The sequence below is a fragment of the Lissotriton vulgaris genome, chromosome 8 (genome assembly GCF_964263255.1).
Source record: "Lissotriton vulgaris chromosome 8, aLisVul1.2, whole genome shotgun sequence".
NCBI lineage: Eukaryota > Metazoa > Chordata > Amphibia > Caudata > Salamandridae > Lissotriton > Lissotriton vulgaris.
The window spans coordinates 10,109,104-10,135,754 of record NC_141696.1 but is presented as its reverse complement, the minus strand read 5'-3'; the positions used below and the strand labels follow the sequence as shown (position 1 = coordinate 10,135,754).

At 44.6% G+C, this 26,651-nt stretch overlaps 1 protein-coding gene across 1 annotated transcript in view; it reads left to right on the top strand.

The window, feature by feature from the left end:
- The window catches only part of LOC147693218 (NACHT, LRR and PYD domains-containing protein 3-like), a 1,290,712-nt gene that overhangs the window by 586,251 nt on the left and 677,810 nt on the right, over window positions 1-26,651 (top strand). Inside the window, exons 12-13 of the mRNA XM_086933611.1 lie at window positions 211-279; window positions 3,569-3,757. Coding sequence (XP_086789737.1) covers window positions 211-279; window positions 3,569-3,757 — 258 coding nt within the window. The remainder of the gene's footprint in view (window positions 1-210; window positions 280-3,568; window positions 3,758-26,651) is intronic.

Here is a 26,651-nt window from a genome sequence, read left to right as displayed (position 1 = left end):
TGACTTTACCATTAAAGAGGGTTTATCATTACAATTCCATAGTGACCTAACATGACATATCTACATGTCACCTAGATGCTGATGTATTTTAAAGATGTGCCAGTAGGTTTTACCTGGACATATGAATCCTAATACAGTTCTCTTTAGATGATGTTCTTTATTCACAAGTATTAGTCGCAATTCATTATATAGTTATTTCTCTCTTCTTAGGTGAGGATCAAGAACGCTGGGATCTCAGTGAAGAAAGATGCCCCTCGAATGAAGCGGATCGAGCCACAGGTAAGTTTCAAACCATCTCTTCTCTAAATCATGTGGTTGGGTATGTGAGGGAAGATACCACTTTTGGTGTCCCATCACCAGGAGAAGTTAAAGGTTTTCATGACATCTCTTCTAAGTGTAGTGATCTCACTAAGTCTGTGATTTGGAGATTTACTTAATCAACAGTCATTTAGAAAAAGAAATAAAAATAGTGAAAGAATTTCAAGTCGTGACCCAAAATTACATTCTGGTCTTTGCATGGGGAATTTACTGAAAATACTCACTACTCAATAAAGAATTGTCCAACCAGTTGAGCCTTGATACTCTGGATGCTTTAACCTGCAGGACCATCAACGTTTTGTGGACCACCATGTCTTCCCTTTAAACCTCCTCCCAGTTCCAGCTCTTCCCAGGTATCTGGCCACATACCTGAGCTAGCCATGTTTCTCCAGGAATGTTATTTGATACTTGATATTTATTAATTTCTATAGCGCCTGAATCACCCCATAAGGGGTATCTCTGTGCTTAAGACAGTGTGCTACAGCCAAACCATAGGGACTCACAAAAGAAAGGTCTTTAAAAGCTTCCTGAATTGAGGAATGCTCTGACAATTGCAAAGCTTTAGGGGAAATTCGTTTCAGAGAGTCGGGCAAGATAAGTAAATGCTTTGCCTCCCTTACGGGCCCTTTTAATTCTTGGAGAGCAAAGGAGTAGCTTGGATCCTGATCAGAGGTTCCGTGAGGGAGTGTACTTGGTGAGTTTATCTGATAAGTAGGAAGGCCCCAGACCATTGAGGGCTTTGTAGATAATACAACCAATCTTAAATTTCACCCGCTTTCTCACAGTGAACCAGTGGAGTTTGTTAAGAAGTGGACGATAAGCTGTTCTGGGAGGGGCGTTTACAACTAATCGGGCGGCTGTATTCTGGACAACTTGTAACTTGTTTAGGGAAGCCTCTTTGGCCGAGGCTAACAGTGTGCTACAGTAGTCCAGATGGCTTAACACTAGTGATTGCATCAATGTTTTTTTTGTATAGGAAGGTAATAGAGGGAATACTCTTCTAAGTAAACTGAGTGTGTGAAAGCTGGTAACAGCAGTGGTAGTGACGTGAGCATTGAGCTGGAGATTCTGGTTGATCCGGATGCCTACATTTTTGAGCACATCTTAAGGAGAGGGGGCCATGCCCAGCTCCTCCTGCCACCACCCGGGAGTCCAGCTTATGGCTGCCCCTTAAAACAACGTGAGCTCCGATTTCTCGGCATTTAGTGAGAGGAAGTTGGTCCTCATCCAGGCAGCAATGGTCTTCATGCCCTCAGAAAAGATAAGTTGTATGTCAGGGTTAGATTCATCAAAGGTGAGGAGGAGCTGGGTGTCGTCCGCGTAGGAGATGGGACTGAACCCTAAGTTCCTCATTAGTTTGACCAGAGGGATAACATAAATATTAGAGGGTGGGGCTCATACAAGAGCCCTGCAGTACCCCCTTGGTAACTTTTGTGGTTTTAGATCTAAAGTCCCCAATGTGACTTTCTGGCTTCTATCAGTAAGACAGTCTGTCAACCATTTTAGTGCAACTCCTTGTACTCCAATGCCCTGAAGTCTCTCCAGTAGGATATGGTGTGAAATGGTGTCAAACGCTGCCAATAGGTCAAGCAGCACCAACAGTGCCACCTGACCATTATCCAGGGCCATTCTGATGTTATCAGTTACCTCTATCAAGGCGGACTCTGTACTGTGCTTGGTCCTGAAACCTGAATGGGAGACATCGAGGCAGTGAGAGGATACAGCAAAATCAGACATATGTCTGTTTACATGCTTTTCAGTAAGGAGAGACTCAACCTCTACCGGAGTGAGTAAGGGAAAGCAGAGAAGCTGCGAGGTGTTGTGGGAGGCAGGATATGCTGTTGTAGGGTAAGATGAAATTTTGTTGGATGAGATGATTTTATGATAATGGCCTTGATTTTCTGAGTTATAAAGGAAGCTATATTGTCACACAGCGACTGTGAGGGAGTTTCTGCAGTTTCAGGGCTCAGCCCTTCACAGGTGGTCTCATAGTTTCTTTTTGCTCTGTTTGGGGATTCCAGTCTTCCCCGATGCCTCAGGACAGCCTCGTAGTTCTGGTTCCTGCGTCTCGTGTGTCCTCCACTCGATACGCGTCTCCCACTCTGCAAACACCATCAGATCTCTCCAGCAAAATTCCTTTGAGTGTCTTGAATGGAATTCATTCTTGTGATTGGATTTTGAAAACGCCTGAATTCCAAGGCCACAGGTCACGGCATGCCTCATCCGGCCAGGCTACTCATCATTAAAGGTATATGCTTCCCAAGGAGGTTACAGAATAATGAAGATGGCATCTTGGGATGTGGAAGCTGCAGGGAAGGGCTGAAAGAATGACAGGTCTCCTCCCCGTCACACTACCTCCTCTCAATTAGGAATTACAGCTTATTAAAGGTGTTATATCTCTTGCTAACCTGTACATACCAACAGTTCTACTGGAGAGAAGTGAAGACAATTCTTACCCACCCTTAAGTCTCTAATCTCCCAACACTGAGTGGAAACAGTGGTCAAAGAAAAGAAACCCAAGGGAAGGGGAAGGTGGATAAAATAACAAAAGAGAGACAAACACGGCTCAACACTGCTTCTCTTGTGACGTTCACAGGTTCACTGGCAAGGTGGCCAGTTTGCTGTGTTATCTATTAAAGAAGAACAATAAAGAACATTACCTTGCTATTCTTATTGGGTAGATAACATCACCTTCTTATCTAGACTAATAACACAGTATTATCAATTCAGTCATATTCTTTATACCTCTTAGAATTCTGGTCTTTTCCATCACCAGAGAATGGCTTTTAAATAATAGGAGGTGATCTTCTATGAAAAGCTAGAGAAACAAATACACAAGTTACCCTTTACGAATAAAGGTGTGACATAGATATACTGGAAAACAAATGGCTCAACTCACTGTCGTTTTTCTAGAGATCCTATCTAATAAATATACTCCTTTTAGTCCGTGTTATAACATACACTCTAAAACTCTCAACAAGAGCAATGTTCTGTTAGTCTCTGTTCACCTTTTGGCAACAAAATAGTAGTTTGAACATATAAGTATATGCAGAGTTCAAAATAGGGAAATGTCAATGAAGAGTCTTCAAGAATCTCAAATATGACTGTCTTTATTTGGCAGAAGAAATGTTTGAACCATCCGCTTTGTTTGGGACTTGACGATCCTTCAATCCTTAATCAAACGGTAAATGCACTTACTTGCTTTGTGGTATGCTTTCCTCGATCTAACCTTGTTTTCCTTTTGTTGGAGGTGGCGTCACAAGGAAAGGGGGACTGGATGTCGTAGATGGCCCAGAAGTGCTGGGGAAGAACTGCGGAAGCGGACCAGAAATCAGGGCAGTCTTGGAAGACACCCGGAGCTCAAGAAGCTTCGGAAGACAAGAGCCGGGCCGCCGGAGTCCAGAGGCCAAAGCAGGATGCGGGGCACACAGGCAAGAAGGTGAGTCTGGAGGCGGGGTCCATGCACGAGATGATCAGGTAAAGGAGAATCCAAACGAGCACAAGCAACCGTGAGTGCTCCGCTCTTTCTTTTATACCAGAACAGCAGGTGGGGCTCACATGCGCTGCACGTTGTACCAAGAGCGGTTATAACACGTGCAGCGCTTCATTAGGAATTCAGATAACAAATATGAAACGTGTACAACGGTTCTTTCTCCATAGCCATGGGTGATACAAATACAAAAACAACAAGCTTTGGCAAATATAAACCCCCACCTTAACATGCAACATCCTGATTCCACTGTACAATATACCTGCTGACATAACCCTAGCTTGGATTCATGTGTAAACAAAGGACATGCCCTCTGCACTAAACAATTCCTTACAGTCGCCCCCCTCAAAAGCACCCCCACAGGACAAGGTTTACCAGGGTTTTTGGCATAAAACTGTTTGAGTAGTCGTGGGGTATGTAAATAGGAAGTTGGCTCCCAGGAATTTTCGGTTTCGTCATACACCTTCCAAGCTACTAAATAAAACAAACGCCCATGAATTCTCTAAGCATCTAAAATGCTGCATACTTCATATTCAAGATGTCCTTTAATCGGAATGGGTGGAGGTGGGGGTTCAGGTCAAGTAAGAGGGTTATAAAGTTTAAGCAAAGACACATGAAAGGTAGAATGCACATGATATTCCTTTGGTAAGTTCAACTTTACATTTACAGAGTTTATAATTGCTGTGACTTCAAAGGGGCCAACATATCTCGGTTGTAATTTCCGAGACCTTTCTATATTCAGATTTTTTGTTGAAAGCCATACTGTGTCTCCGACCTGATATGTTGGAGCCTCTGTTCTATGTTTATCTGCTTGTTTCTTCATACGCTCCAGGTAAGTACACAAATATTTTTTTGCTTTTTCTTGAACATCAGTTAACTTTTTCAATCTTTCTGTTACTTTTGGGAGAAGGGACTCATCTAGGACAATGGGCAGCGATCTAGGATGATGACCATGCATGTAATAAAATGGGGTACAATGTATGGCAGAGTGTTCTGTATTATTGTACACAAATTCCGCAATTGGCAAGGCTTCTACCCATTCACTTGAGGAGTCAGATAACAAACAGCGTAATATTTGAAGTAGTGATTGATTTAGCCTTTCTGTTTGTCCATCTGTCTCTGGGTGGAATGCAGAAGACAATGCTACTTCAACCTTGAGTTGTGTACATAGTGTTGTTTTCCAAAATTTGGAATTAAACTGACTTCCACGGTCGGAAACAACTTTGCTTGGCAATCCATGTAAGCGTACAACCTCCTTAATAAAGATGTCTGCAAATTCTACAGCTTTTGGGAGTTTTAGTAACGGCACAAAATGTGCCATTTTGGAGAGGTAATCAACAACCTCCAGTATAGTAGTAAACTTTTTTACAGGTGGGAAATTAACCATAAAATCCACACTTACTGTATGCCATGGACTAGGGGGCATTGGCATTGGTTCTAACCGCCCTGCTGAAGTTTTATGCAACGTTTTTTAACGAGCACAGATAGGGCACGTACTAACATACTGTTGTACTTCTCTACTCATGGTGGGTCACCAAAATGGTTTTTGTTTATGTTTTCTAATGTTTTCAGCCAACCAGGATGTCCAGCTAAAACTGATGCATGGGGCCAAGTGATAACCTGTGCTTGTAGACTTATAGTTGGTACGTAGAGGAGGGAATCATAGTAGAGCAGGCCCTGCTGGATTGTATTATGTGGTTTCTTTAACCACTCCAACGGTTCCACTAATAGGTGTGCTGTATATAAGTCTTTCATGAAATCCTTCTGTTGTATTGGTGCTAATAGGTTTTGAGGTGCAATAATGGGCTGACCCTGTTTCTCTTGTTTGGTTTCCAACGTATGCCCATACCTTGATAACACATCAGATGGAATTTTTTGTGTGCCTGGTCTATATGTGATTACGAAATCAAATGCGCTAAAGAAATTTAGCCAACGCATCTTTCGTGGTGTCAATGCTTTTATGGAACTAAAGAACTGAAGGTTCTTATGGTCACTGAAGATGGTAACAGGGAACTTAGCCCCCATTAAATGATGTCTCCACTCTAAAAAGGCAACCTTAATGGCTAGTAGTTCTCTCTCAGCGACTGAATAATTTTGTTCAGCTGGCAACAATTTTTTGGAATAAAAGGCAACAGGATGTAACTGTCCATCTACCGGATCTCGCTGAGAAAGGACTCCCCCAATTGCTACCTGTGAAGCATCAGCTTCTACGTAAAACGGAAGGTCAGGATCTGGATGTTTGAGGACAGGAGCTGTTGTGAATTTATGTTTCAATTCTTGAATGGCCCTGGAGGCTTGCTCATCCCAAAGAAAGCGTTGACCTTTCTGCAGGAGTTTGGTAATAGGAGCCATAGTTTCAGTGAAATGAGAGATGAACCTCCTATAGAAGTTAGCAAAACCTAAAAATGTTTGTACTTCCTTTAGAGAAGTCGGTTCTTGCCAATCATTCACTGCACTAACTTTCTTGCGATCCATGGTAATGCCCTGTGGTGATAAACAATATCCCAAAAAATTGACTGTATTAGTATTAAAATAAACTTTTCCAATTTAGCAAAAAGACAGTGTTCCTTCAGCTTAGCTAATACGGACCTGACATGTTGTGTGTGTTCTTCCTGATTTTTAGAATAGATAAGGATATCGTCAATATACACTACGACGCAAATATCAAGAAATTCGTGCAGAACATCATTGATAAAGAATTGGAACGCTGCTGGGGCGTTGCACAATCCAAAAGGCATCACTGTGTATTCGAATAAACCAAATTTGGTTTTAAAAGCTGTTTTCCATTTGTCATTCTCCTTAACTCGTACTAAATTGTAGGCTCCGCGTACGTCTAATTTGGTATAATTGGTGGAGTGTCGCAACTGATCAAGAAGATCTGGTATTAATGGTAATGGGTACTTATTTTTGATTGTTGCTTTATTGAGCCCCCTATAGTCGATGCAAGCGTGAAGAGACCGCTCCGGTTTTGGTATAAAAAAATGTGGAGATGACACAGGAGATGTGGAATGACAAATAAAGCCTGATTGTAATAAGTCATCCAAATACGTTTGCAGGTATTTGGTTTCTTCTTCAGTGAGAGCATACACTCTGCTGTTTGGCAAAGGAGCTCCAGGAATTAGGTCTATAGGACAGTCATATGTCCGGTGTGGCGGTAAGACACTAGCCTTTACTGGATCAAAAACATCCTTAAAGTCTAAACATTCTGAGGGAATAGCTTCCTCTAATTGTGTAACTGAGGCACAATGTACAACTGTTGAATGTTCATGTCCAGCTTCTTGAATCATGATGATGCAGAACATCATTGATAAAGAATTGGAACGCTGCTGGGGCGTTGCACAATCCAAAAGGCATCACTGTGTATTCGAATAAACTGAGGAAATAAAAATTTTACGTGGCCAGTGTGTCCCCTGCATGTACCCTATGTATGTCAATATCACGATACAATTCCCTTCTCATGCCTGTAATAATAATGCCTCTGCATTTCCGTCCAATGTTAGCATGTCAGTTACCAGGCCCTCCATGAAAGAAACGTTAATTCTGCACTGAGGCCTATGTTGCCAATGTATTTACATGGTGCACGTTTAAAAGTCGAGATGAACTCGTTTTTGTGGCTCAGCTGAGCCAGGACCCGAATTCAGGCTCCATGCCTCCTGACACTCTGAAAGCTGCAGTTTAGCTATGTATCCCTGACCTCTCACATACTTCCTGCTCAGCCGAGAGGTGCCCAGCCCGGCCTGCCAAGACAGTATTTTGCTTACAGCTATCTGCTCTGCTCCACAGAAACACATTCCTGCCTAATGAATAAGGTAAACATAATCCGCCTGCAGTAGATAGGGCCTAGCCTTTCTGTCTCCATTCAAGTGATTTACACAACTCGCATCCATAGAATGCCCATGGCCCCCACGCAATGCACGAAGAAATATATGCACACACTAGCATTTAGTGATGAGCAGCCTTTGCTTGAGCGACCTTTAATTCAGATAATACATCCTCCAAACTCAAGATATCAGATAATACCAGAAGTGCAGGTCGTCCTGACATCCAAGACTTCTCTACTAGCACGAAAGTCAGCTCCCCCCAGCTTCCCCCAGTTACACGTCAATTCCACGTCATGACCAAGTTTGCGCACACAAGTAGGGTAAAGGTTCCTGCTGACCATGCAGACCCCCTCCATGTATCCACCCACCTATGACACACCTATGACTCATCAAGTGAACACCCACGTGTACGCCTTCTTACACGCCCTTTTCACGCCCATGTGCTCTTATCTCTCTCCTTCGCTTGCTCCGCCTGGAGTGATCCGCCTTCTCTATGCAAGTTAATGTATGTTTAAAGTATAAATAATGTACTCTGTGAATAAAGTTCAGATGACGATCCTTCCTGATCCCTAGTGGTGATGGAACCCGATTCTCCCTTAACTCGAGTTACTGAATTAAAGCCCTTTTGAATCGGACACCACGGACTCTGCCTCTCATTATATGCATGATCCTTGTTAATGTATAGAAATTCCGACAGGGTAATTATTTTATTTACCACATAATCTGGCACCCGAATAGGGACCAGTCCCCTTCCCCACGCGCCGGAGATGTAGGTCCAGCCCCCTGCCCCCTTCTACAGCCGTGACGGACTTCAAGTGTACACGACAGCGGGACTTCCTGCCTACTCCCTCAGGCCCACGGAGGAGACGGAGACTGCGACCAGGCATCCACACGAGGCTGTGAGGACTGCGGACCATCCCAACCAGAGCCCAAGCCGTGAGAGAGCAAGGTCCGAGGTATCCCGAGGCCCACTTGTTCCGAGGCGCATGCGCAGCAGTAGCAGTAGCAGTAGCAGTCACGCAGTATCGAGTTTCCGAGGCCTTCAAGTTCTGCTTCCCGGTGAGTACCGTTATTGGGAACGCATATAGACGGGTTCATTTATTTGAACCCGGTAAAGACGTGTCTGGGTACACAGGCACGGTAGAGACGTGTCCCATTCGGTGGGCATGGTAGAGACGTGTCTCTTTATGAGACCGGTATGGTTGTACTGTTTTGCAGTACATAAAGTTAACAGTTTTTTCAAGTTCATGTTTTTTTTCCATGTACTAGTTAGGATGTATCTGTTTTTAATGTTCTAGTGTTGTAGTGTGAATGGTTGTTTTCAGTCTACTTTTTGTGTATATTGTGTTTTCGTTAAGTTAGTTCCAACATGCCACTGTTTTCGAAATTACGTAAGATAGGGACCAGGAAAGGGAAACTCGAAGAGTCAGTTCCCGTCCCGCCTATAGACACACCTGGTCATTTTATGTATCAGAAACACGGGCTAGATGCCATACTGTTTTTAGACTTGTGGGTAGATTACACGAAGGATCTAGAAGAGAAGTATAGATGGCCTGCCCAGGAACATGGGATGCTGAATGCATTATGAAAGTAGAGGAAGCACTATGGAAAAAGAAAGTTAGACCATCCCAGAAAGATGCCATTGAGTTATGGCGTAAAGAAACTCATAGGAGAGCAGAGAAAGAATTCCACAAAGCAGAGAGAAGTAAAGAGGCAGCAGAAAAAGCCAGAGAAAAAGAACTGCAGGAAGAGGGGGAACGGGTCAAGGCAGAACAAGCAGATAGAGAAAGAAATGCCCTCATTGCAGGTATTTATCCCGTCCTCACAAAAGGACTAGCTAAAGTGACACCCTCAGAAGTACCCAGTAAGTTGCCACCACCACTAATACCGACTAAAGTACGTAGACAGAAGCAGACAGAAGCTGAGGCTTTTATTTCCTCCTATCTAGAAGAGCCCGCTCCGGATTATGTAAACGCAGAATTCCCTCCTGTCAACAATTCTCCCTTCCCTCCGCCCCCATCACAGGATCTGCTTCTACAAATGCGGCTTCCGCAGGCCGTGAAAGACGACGTAGGACAAGGGGCAATGGGAGGGGGGCCACCAAACACGCCACGAACACCGCCAGCAACACGAGCACTGCTAGGGTCAGGACTGCAACGAACGCCACAAATGACAGCATCACCCTTTAAGCATAATGTAATGATTTCACATTGTATATACGATCCAGTACCAGGTGAAGGTGCAATGCTCGTGTACTCACTAAGATTAAGACACGCTGTCGACTATTTGATCACATTGCCAGGCATGAAGGAAAATTTAGATAAAATATACCATTTCATTAGAACGGGGGAGGGACCCGCCAGTATAGAAGAGGCCATGGAACAAAGAAAGGTGGAGGTTCAATGCATGATTTTACGTTTTTTGATTAACTGTCTGATCAGGGAACAGGACCAACCAGGTAAAGGAGTAACGAGAGGTCTGAAGGATTGGAGTGACAACATAGCTGCCGGTAAACACGATAAACAGGGACAGACAGAATGTATGTACAGGAAAATACGAAAAGAGATCTTAGAATTACACAGGAAAGAGTCTGACGGGAAAGATGATTCAGCATCAGAAGATGCTGAGCACGAAACAGAGGAAATGGATAAAATGAATTACGTAGGCAAAGCACGGCAGTTTGACAGGCCCAAGTGCCTCGACTACCGCAAACAGGGATCTCCTATAAACGAAAGATATTCCCTCGAAAATCTATTCCAAGCTACTGACAACGCACTGAAAAGACGAGTAGAGTGCGACAGACCCCAGACCCCACACTTTCAAGAATTGGCCTGGTCAGCCGTTCAATGGGTGTCTAATTCTAACATATATAACAGTGATGTAGTGGCTCAGACCTTTTTGAGCCTTCCTCCGAACGAACAGTGTTTGGCTGGTATTTACATGGTTCAACATTTGATCACGTTGTACGAAAGTCAATATTCTGATCCCGGCCCTTTCTATAAATTACTGGACGATATACTTCTAGATAGATGGATAGACCTAAGTACTGAATTAATTAATGTCATTCTGGACCAACGACATAAGTACTTGACTTCTATGACCACGTGCATGATTCCTGCCCCACACCACGACAGAAAGAGCTTACATATAGACAGACAGAACCCCCTACGAGAGGTACATCCCGTTAAAAATGCAGCGGGTGAGCTTCAACGAGTATACGTTTACACACCCTTGACGAAACTAGAAATACTGGAAATGAAAAAGATGCTGCCCTGCCATGATAAAGACCCGTGGGCGTTCCACCGTGAATTAAAAGACATACTCCGCATAGGGGATTACACGTACGCTGACATTATAAAATTATTGAAAGTACTGTTACCTGCTGGTATTTACCACAAGCTTAAAGAGAAAGACTGGGAGGTGGGAGAGAAAAAGTTAAGTTGGGCAGAATTGGAAGCAGAGGATAAAGGCCGGCACCCTGGTGTTGGTCTTGGGGAAAAAGCTAAAGCACTACCTGAACTCCTGATACATGTTTTACCAAGATTATTGATTACTAAAAAGGAAGATTGGGATGCTATTTCAGCCTGTAAACAGAAACAAGACGAGGACACCAGTGATTTTTATTCTAGATTCGAGAAATGTTTTTCTATTAATAGTGGCCTTAAGCCAAGTAGTGAATCATATCCACATCTTTTTGTGAGCAAATTAGTATAGAATTCCTTACCCCCGATCAAGAATAGAGTACTGAAGGTTGAGAGTACCTCGCAAGCAAATAGTCCTTCCCAAATGTTGCAAATTTTACAATATCACCAGAACAGAATTAGAGAGGAACAGGATCATGAAAAGAGACGCATGAAAGATACGAAAATGAAAGTGCTGGTTGCACAATCGGTACCAGCTAATGCGAATAAAAAGGGCACAACACCTGTTAAAGGGAACTGTAATTATTGCAAGCATCCAGGTCACTATGTAAATGAATGTGCCGTCCTGAAACACAATATAGCTACAGGCAAGACAAAAGAAAGACCGCATCCTCCTAGACAGAATAGCACCCCACTGAACACGCAACAGACAGTAGCGGATTTTCCACCCCCACCAGCAGCTGCCACACAACAAGCCACCCAGCAAATGTACCAGTACACACAGTCGGACTATCCAGAATACCAACAGTTCTCATGAAACAGCTTAGAGAGGGAGGTTGGCTTGCCCCTTATTGAGGTTCCTGTAGATCAAGACGGTCCCTATGTACATAGTCGTGTATTGGGAAAAGACAGAAAATTTCTGATTGACACAGGGGCGAGCAGAACTACCATCAGTCATGACGAGGTTCCAGGGGCACCCCTCTCAGGCTCACAGAATGTTTCCCTGGGATTTTCAGGAAAGCCTATTGTTAATGAAGTGTCAAAGCCAGTTTCCCTAGGAGTCGGTCCATTGTCCCGTACCACAGACTTGTTACTTACTAAGTCCTGTCCAGAAAATTTGCTTGGTATAAAGACATTGAAAGAACTGAGAGCCGTTATTTGTTGTTCTCCGGAAGGAGTACGATTGTTTTTACGTGATTTTAAAGGACATTATGTGTTGAAAGATTTTGATCACAGACTCCAGAATGTACCACAGCATTTATGGGCACAAGGTCCGAATGACGTAGGTTACATGCACATTACGCCACACCGTGTCACTCTCAAACCAGGAGTAGTACTGCCACGAATCCGACAATACAAGTTACCACCTGATGCTGTAGTAGCCTTACTGAAAATTGTTGACGAACTTATTGCACAAGGAGTGGTAGTAGAAACTGACTCGAATGTATGTAATTCACCTGTCATCCCTATTCTTAAACGAACAGACCCTAATGCACCACCAGTCTACTGACTAGAGATTGACCTTCGAGAACTGAATAAATGCATAATACCCCAATACCCGGTAGTCCCAGACATTTCTTCATTACTGACTGCAATTGATTCCGAGGCAACGTTCTTTACTGTAATTGACCTAAAGAACGCCTTCTTCAGTGTCCCAATTCATCCAGAGAGCCAATACCTCTTCGGATTCTGTTTAAATGGACGCAGCTTTAAATTTACGAGAGCTCCTCAAGGATTCACAGAAAGCCCTAGTATTTACAGCCAAGCATTGAAAAGACAACTGGACAGTATTCACATGCCTGCCAACACCGCACTGCTCCAATATGTAGACGATATCCTGATCACAGCACGAACAGAACCAGACTGCGAACATGCATCACTGACAGTCTTACACTTTCTGGCAGACAAGGGGCACAAAGTGTCCCCTTTGAAGTTACAATTCTGTGTATAGCAAGTGGTGTACCTTGGACACTTGCTGTCCAAGAGGGGTAGACAGCTGACACAAGACCGTATTCAGTTAATTGCTAACCTTTCACAGCCCAAGACACAAAAGGAAGTACGGGCCTTCATTGGCCTCACTTCTTACTGCAGACAATGGATTCCCCAGTATGCCTATCTAGCCAAACCACTCATACAGCTAACAACACAGGAGGCAGCGTCTTTGACTGTCCTCCCTTGGACACAAGAACATACCCTTGCATTTGAAGAATTGAAAAAAGGCTTATATCAAGCACCAGTTTTAGCGACTCCTTGTTACAGCAAGCCTTTTACGCTTTTTGTCACTGAACGAGATGGAACAGCATTATCTGTCCTTACACAAGATCACGCAGGAAAACACAAGCCTTGTGCTTATTTTTCTAGTACATTAGATCCAGTGGCCCAGGCTCTGCCTGCGTGCCTGAAATCAGTTGCAGCAACAGCCCTAGCAATAAGACAGAGTGATTCCATAGTGTTAGGACACCCCCTGACAGTACAGGTTCCACATGCAGTGGAAGTTCTCTTGAACAGGACACAGACGCAGCATCTGACTGTAGCGAGACTGACAGGATATGAACTGACATTATTTCAGCCACACATAGAGATCAGACGATGCAATATTCTTAACCCTGCTACACTCTTGCCCTCAAGCACAGTGGACACTGCACCACATGACTGTGTGGAAGTAATTAATACAGTGACGAAACCAAGACAAGACCTGACAGACATTGCATTGCCAGACCCTGACCTGACCCTTTATGTGGATGGTTCATGCATGAGAACAAGCACAGGAGAGTTAGTGGCCGCATATGCCGTGACCACTGATACTGAAGTCATAGAGACACAAAGAATAGACACACTGTCAGCACAAGCAGCAGAGCTCATCGCTCTGACACAAGCCTGCATACGAGCCAAGAACTTGAAAGTGAACATATATACAGATTCACAGTATGCCTTCGGGGTCGTTCATGATTTCGGAGTGTTATGAAAGGAGAGAGGTTTCCTGTCCTCTCATGGGGCCAAAATTCAGCATGGTCCCCTTATTCAGGCTCTGTTAGAAGCAATACATTTGCCTACAGCCATAGCCATCCTGAAATGCAAAGCACACACGAAAGTTACAGACACCATTTCCCAGGGTAACGACCTGGCAGATCGAACAGCTAAACTTACAGCCCAGACACTAACAGACACGACAAAGACAAAAGTACCATCACTGACAAACAGCATGACAGTCAGGGATCCTTCACAAGATGTACTCGATATACAGACACATGCCACTCCAGACGAAATAAAGAAATGGACTGAACAAGGAGGGGTCCAGACTGACCAGGGTTGGATGACAAAAGGCAAAGCTACATGGTTTCTCCCAGACTCTATGGTACAAGTCATCATTAACACAGCACATAGTCCAGCACACTTAGGAGAAAAGGCAATGTTAGACAGTTTACAGAATATTTGGTTCAACAAGCACCTGCGTGCAGCAGCAAAACAGAAAGTACGCACCTGTATGATCTGTTGCCAGTTCAATCCAGGCAAAGGCATTCCGGTGGAACAAGGTGGATTTCATCCTCCTGACCACCCTTTTGAAGTCCTCCAGATGGATTATATCCAGATGGACAGATGTAGAGGATACAAATATGTCCTAGTAGTTGTATGTGCACTATCTAGATGGACAGAAGCTTACCCAGTCCCAGATTATACTGCTGTGACCACCGCCAGGCAATTGGTACGAGAGTTCTTTCCACGGTACGGATTGCCCCGTGTCGTGTACTCAGATAACGGTCAGCCATTCTCCTCTGATTTAATGAAACAAGTGTCCCTTCTGTTAGGCTACCAGTGGAAATGTCATTGTGTACGACACCCAGAGGCAGTCGGACTTGTCGAGCGTCATAACCAGACACTTAAGACGAAATTAGCAAAAGTCTGTGCAGAAAAAGGCGTGGATTGGATGGTAGCCTTGCCGGTTGCCCTCTTTTACATGCGTATGGTAGCTCATTCCAGAACAGGCCTGTCCCCTTACGAAGTGGTTTTTGGTAGACCACCGAATATGTGGGGTACGCCTCTGCCAAAGAAAATTACTGATGTTGACAGTAATATGCTGACAGATTACCTGGCTTCCTTGATGTCTACACTACTCTCTTGTCGTTCACAGGTTGCCGCCGCCTTCCCCGACAACACCCAAGTTAAAGAACATACCATCGTTCCGGGGGATGTGGTATTGGTCCGGAATTTTGATCGTTCAAGCCCTCTCGAGCCCCGCTGGCGAACGCCGAAGTTAGTACTGCTTACCACGAGGACTGCCGTCAAGGTCAAGGGAAGAAAAGGCTGGATCCACGCCCAGCATATCAAAAAATTCCATGGAAATCCCGGAACTTTGATTGAACCTAAAGACTGCCCCGAGATTAATGACTCAAAGCCCCCTTTGCTAGAAAAGACTCTGCAACAAGAGTATAGGTCTAAATTACGGTCTAGTAAGTCAGACAGCGTTTAATTGTTTAAGTCCACCCTGTGGTGAATCGGTTAGACAGGTTCCTGACATGTATAAGATCGTAGACCAGAATAGCAGAAAGAGAGATAAGAAAGAAAAGTAATGCAAGACTTTACGCATTAGATGTATAGTAACTCTGATTATTATGTTTCTTCTAAGTATAACGATTATATGTATCAGCTTGACACTACATGTTTTCTTTCCTCCTATTGCTTCACATATACACTCTTCCTTTAATGACACTATAGAGCACACATTCAGTGATCTGCCACCCCATGATCTGTCATACCGACTAGCACTGCGCAACAATACTTTTATTTGAATGTTGCACCATTCTCATCAGACCAGCAATGCAACAGATTGCTGGGTATGTGGCCGACTCCCACCTTATCAGAAAACGAAGGGAGTTCTGCCCCTTTTTCCTTTCCCGTTCTCGCACAATGGTTCGTGCGGAGCATGGTTTGCTTTAATGTCATCACAAGACAGAAAGTTCACAGATTCCCAGAGCGTTTGGATCTGGGGAGATTTAAATACAGTAATGAATAAGGCATGTTTCCCAGACAAAGATGGTCTTCCCCAGAGGAAAGGGATCGATCTAGAAAATGAAGTGTACAAACAAGGAAATGCTTCCCTTAACTTTATGATTCTGAATATCCAGTCTGAGAAAAATACAGGTCCACCGTTCATATCAGTCTTACCAGTAAAAGGTGAATTATGCGTTAAAAAGAAAGGATCAGTGCATTTAGGACACAGTGATTGTAATACTGTGGTCGAGTTCAAGGATAAAGGAAAGTCCACTTCTCCAGTATTCAATCTTTCATAGATTCACATGCTTGTATCTTCCCCGTCGTCATGGTGGGAGTCTCCCGGTAAATAATAATCATAGCAGTAGAAGAAAAAACTGCCTGAAACCATAGAGTAGAGAAACCAGAGGGTAACCTCTCCTCCTCATTATGTGGCCCAAACTACAGCCAATCAGCAACCAGCCCCAGCCTACACCATTCCCAGCAGAGCCACCATACCTCAGATTTCTAACCGCCTTCGTGTGAGAAGGAGTCTCCCTGAGCTCTGCTCAGTTTTTTCTCTCTCTTCACTGAACTTTTGACCTTTGTCAGCTGGATTCAGGTACTGTTTTTTCTTGTTGGAATTACTTCAGTCACGATGTCTGAAAGCTCTAAGAAGAGTCTTTTCAGAGCTTGCAGATCCTGTGGCAAGGCCAGACTTTTTTCTGAGGATCCTCACAAGGAATGCTTGTACTGCCTGTACCCCAAGCATATCCCTAAGGACTGCAAGTACTGCCAGAACTTCCCTCCCAAAACTCTGAGGGATAGGGAAGGGCGCCTCCTAATATGGCTTCAGAAAAGGAAGGTTCATGACTCCGAATCTGAAGGAGAAGCCATGGGACATTCCTCTAAGAAGTTAAGAGGGTCCTCTGAGGAAAAGGGAGAGGTGAGGCAAAAAGCAGGAAAATCTAAGGAAGGTGAACCTTCTACTTCACTCCCTCCAACTCCTCTCAAGCCTTCCTCAGAAAAGAGGGCTCCGTCGTCGCTTCCGTCAACGAGATCTGTTAAAAATCCAGTCAGATCGACGACGAGATCGTCGACGACGGCGGCGAAGACCGTTCCGTCGACGATGGCGGCGACGACCGTTCCGTCGACGACCAGGACCAGTCCGTCGACGACGACGACGACGACAGTCTCGATGTCGACAGCTTCGTCGACGACGATGACAACGACGACTCCGTCGACGGTGAGTGTTAAGTCTTCGTCGACGGCGAGATCTTCGTCGACGAGCATCCCGTCGACGGCCCCGTCGACGATCCCGTCGACGACCCCGTCGACGGCGGATAAATCATTGAAGATGTCTTCTCCAACAAAAATAACGTCAACTTACATTTCTGTTAAAAGGATTGCTCCGTCGACGGGGGCGTTGACGAGCAGAAAAGGAGAGTTTTCAACGCCAAAGATATCACCTTTGCTACCTTCCACCATTCTAGATGGCCAGGAATCGGAGGAGGAAGGATCTTTTGGAGCGGCGTACAGTCCTTCGCAGCTCCATATTAAGCATCAGGACACTGATGAGGAAGATCAACAGGAGGACTATGCCTTTACAGACCGGCCGGTCAGGGGCCAAATGAGATATGAGTCTTTCCACCAGGCCTATCACTATGATGATGATGAGGAGGAAGTGGATACGCCTGCACGAGATGAGTCAATGTCGGTGCCAATCTCTTTAATATCCGACTTAAGGAGTATGATAGACAACTATTATCGTCGTTTTCCAGAAGATAATGCTCCTGCGGCCTCTGAGAAAAGTTCTCAACCTGTTAAAGAGGCGCCTATAACTCAACCACCTCCCCCTCCTCGGAAGGAGGTTCAAAACGTAATTACAATTCGTGATGACCTGAATGAGTCGGATCATGAGGAGGAAGAAGGAGAAATTGCTCAGGACGAGGAAGTGGGAGACGAATGGAACCAATATATTGCTCCAACGTCTCCGGCGTCACCCTTGCCTCAATCAAGTTCTCCTCCAGCGGATATAGCCAGCTTTCATGACCTGATGGAGAAAGCGGCTACAAGGTTCAAGCTTTCTATGCCAGTCAAGGAAGACGATTGCTTCCTTTATGACTTTAAGGAGTCCTCCAGGAAGTCGGTAAGAGCTATTCCTATCATTGAGCATATCTGGGAGGAAGGACTCAAATTGATGAAGAATCCAGCTTCAGTCCCAGCGTCCATACCCAGGCTGGACAAGAAGTATCGCGCTGTAGAGAAGGCTCCAGCATGCCTTATTGGACATCCTCGTCCAGACTCGGTGGTGACTCAAGCAGCCCAGAAGCGCTCCAAGAACCCGATGGCCACATGCGTGGCGCCCCCGGATAAGGAGGGCAAGAAGATGGATGGCATAGGAAAACGCTTTGCGGTGATGGCAGCGGCTTCCATCAAAGCTACCAACGCAATGGCTCTGCTGAGTCGGTTCAATAGACAGATGTGGTCGGACATCGCGCCTTTCCTGTCGCACCTTCCGGAGGACAAGAAAGAGGAGGCAACTACCATTCTTCAAGATGGAGCCAGAGCAGCGTCGGAGTCCATAGATGTGGCAATGGACATATCATCTATAGCTTTTCGCCAAATGGCCGGGGCGATAACCCTACGGAGGCAGGGATGGCTCAAGGCTACGTCTTTTCGGCCGGAAGTCCAGTCTAAGATATTGGATATGCCATTCGATGGAGAAAGTCTCTTTGGAAAACAGATTGATGAGGCGTTGCAGGGGATAAAAGCAGATACCGACACTGCTAGATCCTTGGGATCATTGCAACAGGGCCGTTATCAGTCCTTTCGCGGTCGAGGATCTAGAGGACACTTTCAACAACAACGTTCCTCTTATCAATCTAATCGGTACCAACCGTATAACCAGCAGGGCTACCGTCAGTACCCCTCCACCCAACAATATCGGTCCTCAAACACTTCCTTCCAGCAGCAGGGAAGGAGAAAGTCCGCAGCCAGAGGAAAGCAGGACTCTGGGCGCAGACAGTGATGTTCCGCAGGCGCCTCTATTGCCGCTTCAGATCAACCAGTTCCACTACCTCTCTCAGTTTCTCCCGTATTGGCAGTCCATAACATCGGACAGATGGGTATTGGACATTATTACACAGGGTCACACCCTGGAATTCTCGCAAAAACCTCCAAATCGTCCACCCCTTTGCAGAGTTCATCAACACCTAACGGCTCTCAAAGCAGAGGTCTTATCGCTCATTCTGAAAGGAGCAATAGAGGAGGTACCACCAAACCAGCGGGGAACAGGTTTTTATTCGCACTTTTTCCTTATAAGGAAGAAGCAGTCATCGAAATGGAGACAGGTGCTGGACCTCAGAGATCTGAACACATACATAAAAAAGATTTCTTTCCGTATGCTATCCTTGCAGGAAATTCTGCTACTGCTTCGCAAAGGAGATTACATGGTCTCTCTAGACCTGCTGGAAGCATACTTCCACATTCCGATTCACGAAAAGCACAAAAAATATCTTCGATTCATGGTGGAGGGGCGCCATTACCAGTTCAGAGTTTTACCTTTCGGACTGAAATCCGCCCCCAGAGTTTTCACGAAATGCATGGCCCCTGTAGCGGCGCACTTAAGAAAACAAGGTCTACAGGTGTTCCCATACTTGGACGACTGGTTGATAAAAGGACCATCGTTCCAAGCAACGCGAAGATCTCTACAAAAGTGCATGGATCTCTTCCAAGGTCTAGGTCTTCGGATAAACAAGGAAAAGTCATCCTTTGTCCCGAATTGCGTTCTACAGTTCTTAGGAGCAATCCTGAAAACACAAGAATTGAAAGCTTACCCTTCAGAGGAAAGGATAACGAAAATCTTGAATCTGACTGCATCCCTGGCAGCAAAAAAGTTCACTTCCATCAGGATATTCAAATCTTTACTGGGAATGATATCCTCTTGCATTCCGCTGATCCCCAACTGCCGTTTGCAAATGAGACCGTTACAGGAAGCCCTGGACAAGCAGTGGGTCCAAGCCCGGGGTTCCTTCGACGACAAGCTGGTCATGACAAATCAGATCAAGCGGGCAATGTCATGGTGGGGTATCAGGAGCAACCTAACAAAGGGCCTCACATTCGAACCACAATCACCAAGCTACGTCATGACGTCAGACGCTTCATTGCAAGGTTGGGGGGCTCATCTGCAAGACCTGGAAATTCAGGGCCTTTGGTCTCCTCAAGAGGCGAAACGTCACATCAACCTCTTGGAATTGGAAGCAGTCTTTCTGGGCCTCCAGGCTTTCCTTCCCAGAATCCAAGGTTCATCGGTTTTGGTGCAGACAGACAGCACAACAACAATGTTTTACCTGCGCAAACAGGGCGGAACGAGATCAAAACCCTTATCGATTCTGGCACAAAGAATATGGAAATGGCTATTGGGTCAGAAAATATCGCTGCAAGTAGAACATGTTCCGGGAGTGGACAACACAAAAGCGGATCTGTTAAGCAGGTCATCCGACATTTGCCACGAGTGGGAAATCAACCAGATCCAGCTGAACCGGATTTTCAAAGTGTGGGGCAAACCAGGTCTAGACCTGTTTGCGACTCTGAACAACAAAAAATGCAGTCATTATGCCAGCAGGTTTCCCCAACAGGATTCGAGAGGGAACGCTCTTCACCTCAGATGGACAGGGATGTTTGCCTATGCCTTCCCTCCTTTTCCCTTAATTCCCAGACTACTAAGGAAAATGAGAGCAGAACCTTGCCAGATAATACTGATAGCCCCGGCATGGCCGAGGCAGTTTTGGTATACGGAGCTTCTGCAGTTGTCGGTAGAACCGAGAATACAGCTCCCGATAACCAGAGATCTGATTTCCATGAACAGAGGCCAAGTACTTCATCCGCAACTGACCTTGCTAAGATTGTCTGCTTGGAACCTTTTGAGCACGAATTCCGGTCCCTAGATATCACCCCAGAATGTCATGAAATACTGCAAAGTTCTGTGGCACTGTCTACCAACAGGACATATGTAGCAAGATGGAAGCGATTCTGTAATTGGTGCATGTCTAAGGCACTGCATCCCTTAACGTCCTCGGCTGAGCAAATCCTTCCGTATTTACTACATTTAGCCAGATCAGGACTGGCACACTCATCTATAAAAGTCCATCTAGCTGCAATTTCCAGGTATAGAAGATCACCAGGATGCCCTTCCTTGTGGTCTAATAGGCTAATCAAGGAATTCTTGAAAGGGCTATTCAGGAAGTTTCCTCCTGTCAAGCATCCTCCACCTTCATGGCAGCTTAACACAGTATTGTCACAGTTGATGAAAGCTCTCTTCGAACCCATACACAAATCAGAATTACAATTTTTGTCATGGAAGGTGGCTTTGCTGTTGGCGCTCACGTCTGCCAGAAGAGTGAGCGAGATACAAGCTTTTTCTATATTGGATCCCTTCATTCAATTCAAGCCGGATAAGGTGATGCTAAGAACCAACCCTAAATTTGTGCCTAAAATACCCTCTTATTTTCATCTGAATGAACCTGTCATCCTGCCGACATATTTTAAGAACCCGTCCACGGCGGCTGAAAAAGCTTTGCATACTTTGGACATCGGCAGATGCCTAAAATTTTACATTGAAAAGACTAAAAGCTTTCGCAAATCAAACCAACTGTTCGTTGCTTACTCAGGGGTCAGAAAAGGGCTGGCCCTTTCACGTTCCTCCATATCCAGATGGATTGCTTCCGCTATTTGCTTCTGTCATGAGAAAACGGGAAGACCTCTCGACAGGAAAGTCCGTGCCCATGATACACGGAAAATGGCGACGTCTTCTGCATTGCTGGCAGGAGTACCCCTTCCAGACATATGTAGAGCAGCAACCTGGTCGACTGCTCATACATTCACCAAGCATTACTGTCTGGACACGGAATGAAAAGCAGATGCAGCAGTGGGACAGGCAGTCCTGCGACATCTCTTTAAATAAGGTACATGTTTATGACTTGTATTCTGCAAATTTCTGTTTACTGTATAATATGCTTTTCTCTTTACGCAAATAATTATGATGACAATGTTTAATTGATCATGCCTTGGTATTGTGGAAAGTTCTTTTGTAATAGAAGCAATTTATGGCACACAGCCCCGAGATAGGAAAGGGGTCTAGCCTGGAAACGCTCTAACTACAGGAACTGCTATCTAATCTGATACAAGCATGTGAATCTATGAAAGATTGAATACTGGAGAAAGAACTAGTTACTTACCTGTACACTATGGTTCTCCAGTATTATCATTCATAGATTCACATGCGCCCGCCCGCCTCCCCGTTTCCTTTAGGTAGACCGCCTTTTATCTCTGGTTTTCCTGTATAGCTCACTCTTGGGCGGTAGGAAATCTGAGGTATGGTGGCTCTGCTGGGAATGGTGTAGGCTGGGGCTGGTTGCTGATTGGCTGTAGTTTGGGCCACATAATGAGGAGGAGAGGTTACCCTCTGGTTTCTCTACTCTATGGTTTCAGGCAGTTTTTTCTTCTACTGCCATGATTATTATTTACCGGGAGACTCCCACCATGACGACGGGGAAGATACAAGCATGTGAATCTATGAAAGATAATACTGGAGAACCATAGTGTACAGGTAAGTAACTAGTTCTTTTCAAAGCTTCCCGCCATTCCTATTTCATTTGCGGTCAGACAGCCTATGTACGTCTGCCCTTAGACTGGGGTGGGACGTGTTATATAGCGTTCCTGCTGCCACCCGTCTTCCTAGCCCCATCCCATTATCATTGAGATTCACGACTAGTACATGTTAGACACAGGAGGGAGACCGATTCCCCAGTTGTTGATCAGACTGAGACAGTTTGGGATCAATATACAGATTTCATTAAAGGATACTTCTGGTTCATAGGTCCCGTCCAAAACAGTAAACTCATATGCAGGTTAACAAGAACTTTAGAAGCAGTAGTGAATGAGACTACTTCTGCCCTGGCGAACCTGACCGAGGAGCAGTCTGCCATGAGACTTGTTGTTCTTCAGAACCGCCTTGTTCTTGACGTCATCCTGGCTGATAGGGGCGGGGCTTGTAGAGTGATCGGCTCCAGTTGTTGCGTGTTTATTCCTAATAACGCGCCTTCCGTGTATGCAGCAATAACAAGACTCCACAAGATAGCTCATGAGATGCATCAAGACCCATGGACTTGGGCCGGTTGGCTCTGGAGTGTAATATCAGGATGGGGTTGGACAGTGTTGTCATTCCTAGGAATGATACTGCTTATTATATTCAGTTGCTGTCTCTGTCTGCAATGTGGCCCAGCGATTTGCGGCTTGTGTGCCACTGCCTGTATTCCCCATCCACGTATACAAAAGAAAAAAGACGAACAAATGATGCTGTATGATCAGATATACGGTATCATGAATATAGATGTGTCCTGAAGGGCACAGTAGGGGACAAGGAGGGAATGAGGAAATAGAAATTTTACGTGGCCAGTGTGTCCCCTGCATGTACCCTATGTATGTCCATATCACAATACAATTCCCTTCTCATGCCTGTAATAATAATGCCTCCGCATTTCCGTCCAATGTTAGCATGTCAGTTACCAGGCCCTCCATGAAAGAAACGTTAATTCTGCACTGAGGCCTATGTTGCCAATTTATTTACATGGTGCACGTTTAAAAGTCGAGATGAACTCGTTTTTGTGGCTCAGCTGAGCCAGGACCCGAATTCAGGCTCCATGCCTCCTGACACTCTGAAAGCTGCAGTTTAGCTATGTATCCCTGACCTCTCACATACTTCCTGCTCAGCCGAGAGGTGCCCAGCCCGGCCTGCCAAGACAGTATTTTGCTTACAGCTATCTGCTCTGCTCCACAGAAACACATTCCTGCTTAATGAATAAGGTAAACATAATCCGCCTGCAGTAGATAGGGCCTAGCCTTTCTGTCTCCATTCAAGTGATTTACAGAACTCGCATCCATAGAAAGCCCATGGCCCCCACGCAATGCACGAAGAAATATATGCACACACTAGCATTTAGTGATGAGCAGCCTTTGCTTGAGTGACCTTTAATTCAGATAATACATCCTCCAAACTCAAGATATCAGATAATACCAGAAGTGCAGGTCGTCCTGACATCCAAGACTTCTCTACTAGCACGAAAGTCAGCTCCCCCCAGCTTCCCCCAGTTACACGTCAATTCCACGTCATGACCAAGTTTGCGCACACAAGTAGGGTAAAGGTTCCTGCTGACCATGCAGACCCCCTCCATGTATCCACCCACCTATGACACACCTATGACTCATCAAGTGAACACCCACGTGTACGCCTTCTTACACGCCCTTTTCACGCCCATGTGCTCTTATCTCTCTCCTTCGCTTGCTCCACCTGCAGTGCTCCGCCTTCTCTATGCAAGTTAATGTATGTTTAAAGTATAAATAATGTACTCTGTGAATAAAGTTCAGATGACGATCCTTCCTGATCCCTAGTGGTGATGGAACCCGATTCTCCCTTAACTCGAGTTACTGAATTAAAGCCCTTTTGAATCGGACACCACGGACTCTGCCTCTCATTATATGCATGATCCTTGTTAATGTATAGAAATTCCGACAGGGTAATTATTTTATTTACCACAAAAGCTTTGACCTTTCTGCAGGAGTTTGGTAATAGGAGCCATAGTTTCAGTGAAATGAGAGATGAACCTCCTATAGAAGTTAGCAAAACCTAAAAATGTTTGTACTTCCTTTAGAGAAGTCGGTTCTTGCCAATCATTCACTGCACTAACTTTCTTGCGATCCATGGTAATGCCCTGTGGTGATAAACAATATCCCAAAAAATTGACTGTATTAGTATTAAAATAAACTTTTCCAATTTAGCAAAAAGACAGTGTTCCTTCAGCTTAGCTAATACGGACCTGACATGTTGTGTGTGTTCTTCCTGATTTTTAGAATAGATAAGGATATCGTCAATATACACTACGACGCAAATATCAAGAAATTCGTGCAGAACATCATTGATAAAGAATTGGAACGCTGCTGGGGCGTTGCACAATCCAAAAGGCATCACTGTGTATTCGAATAAACCAAATTTGGTTTTAAAAGCTGTTTTCCATTCGTCATTCTCCTTAACTCGTACTAAATTGTAGGCTCCGCGTACGTCTAATTTGGTATAATTGGTGGAGTGTCGCAACTGATCAAGAAGATCTGGTAATAATGGTAATGGGTACTTATTTTTGATTGTTGCTTTATTGAGCCCCCTATAGTCGATGCAAGCGTGAAGAGACCGCTCAGGTTTTGGTATAAAAAATGTGGAGATGACACAGGAGATGTGGAATGACAAATGAAGCCTGATTGTAATAAGTCATCCAAATACGTTTGCAGGTATTTGGTTTCTTCTTCAGTGAGAGCATACACTCTGCTGTTTGGCAAAGGAGCTCCAGGAATTAGGTCTATAGGACAGTCATATGTCCGGTGTGGCGGTAAGACACTAGCCTTTACTGGATCAAAAACATCCTTAAAGTCTAAACATTCTGAGGGAATAGTTACCTCTAATTGTGTAACTGAGGCACAATGTACAACTGTTGAATGTTCATGTCCAGCTTCTTGAATCCAGAGTTACCGTCCTGGATATCCCAAAAAATTTGGGATTGTGAGTAGTGAGCCAGGGTACTCCTAGAATCAAACCAAAGTTAGGAGTGTCTATTAAATCAAAAAGCTATTACTTCTGTGTGACCGTTTTGGCACACCATAATAATAGGACCAGTTTGATGTGTGATTAAAACTGACGTTAGTTCTGATCCGTCAACTGCACGTACTGACTCAGGACTGGGTTTCTGAACAATATTGAGACCTAATTTCTTTGCCAAAGCTACAAAATAGCCTGTAGCACCGGAATCAAGAAGTACTGGGAGGGAATGTCTTAACTGAGTGCTTACAATCAAAATTATCTGGATCAAGAAATGTTTGGGTATGTGTGGAGCTGTATAAGCTGCAGGATTTGAGGTCTGTGTAGTATTTTTCCTCAAACAAGTGACCTCTGCCCTTGTTGAGCTTATTCGTTTTCCAAGTCCGAAGAATGTGTAATTACCGCATTAACCTTTTTTGGGTTCTTGGGTTTTATGGGACATTCTTTTGCAAAATGACCTGCCTTTCCAAAATACAGACATAGGTGGAGTTTTCTTCTTCTTTCTTTCTCTTCTGTGGATAATGGACCTTTAAGAGTTCCTATTTGCATAGGTTCAGGATCTGGGAATTTACTATCTCCGTCCTTTTTCTCATGTTTTACAAAAGTCAACCGTGATTCTAATTTAGTTCTATCTCCTTTCCTTTCTCCTAATCTATGGTCTAATTTGACCACCAAATCTACAAAGTCAGAATAATCGTCAGGGAGATCCACTATGTGGGCCAGAGCGTCCTTCAACTCATCTCTCAATCCTTTATAAAAGAGAGAGACTCGCTTTTCTTCTGGCCACTGTGTTTCAGTCAATAAACGGTTAAAATTTGTAAGATATGTTAATAAATATTTTTACCCTTGCTTCAAATTTAGAAGTTCGTTGTCACTTGCCTGTAAATAAGTGTGTTTGGCAAAGAGACGGGTCATCGTTCTCTTAAACTGAGCCCAGCTATGGAGAATCGGGTCATCCCTATCTGCATATGGTATGGACCAATTTGCAGCAGTTCCCCCCAAATACGATAAAACAAAGGCAACCTTAGTGGCATCTGTGGGAAACT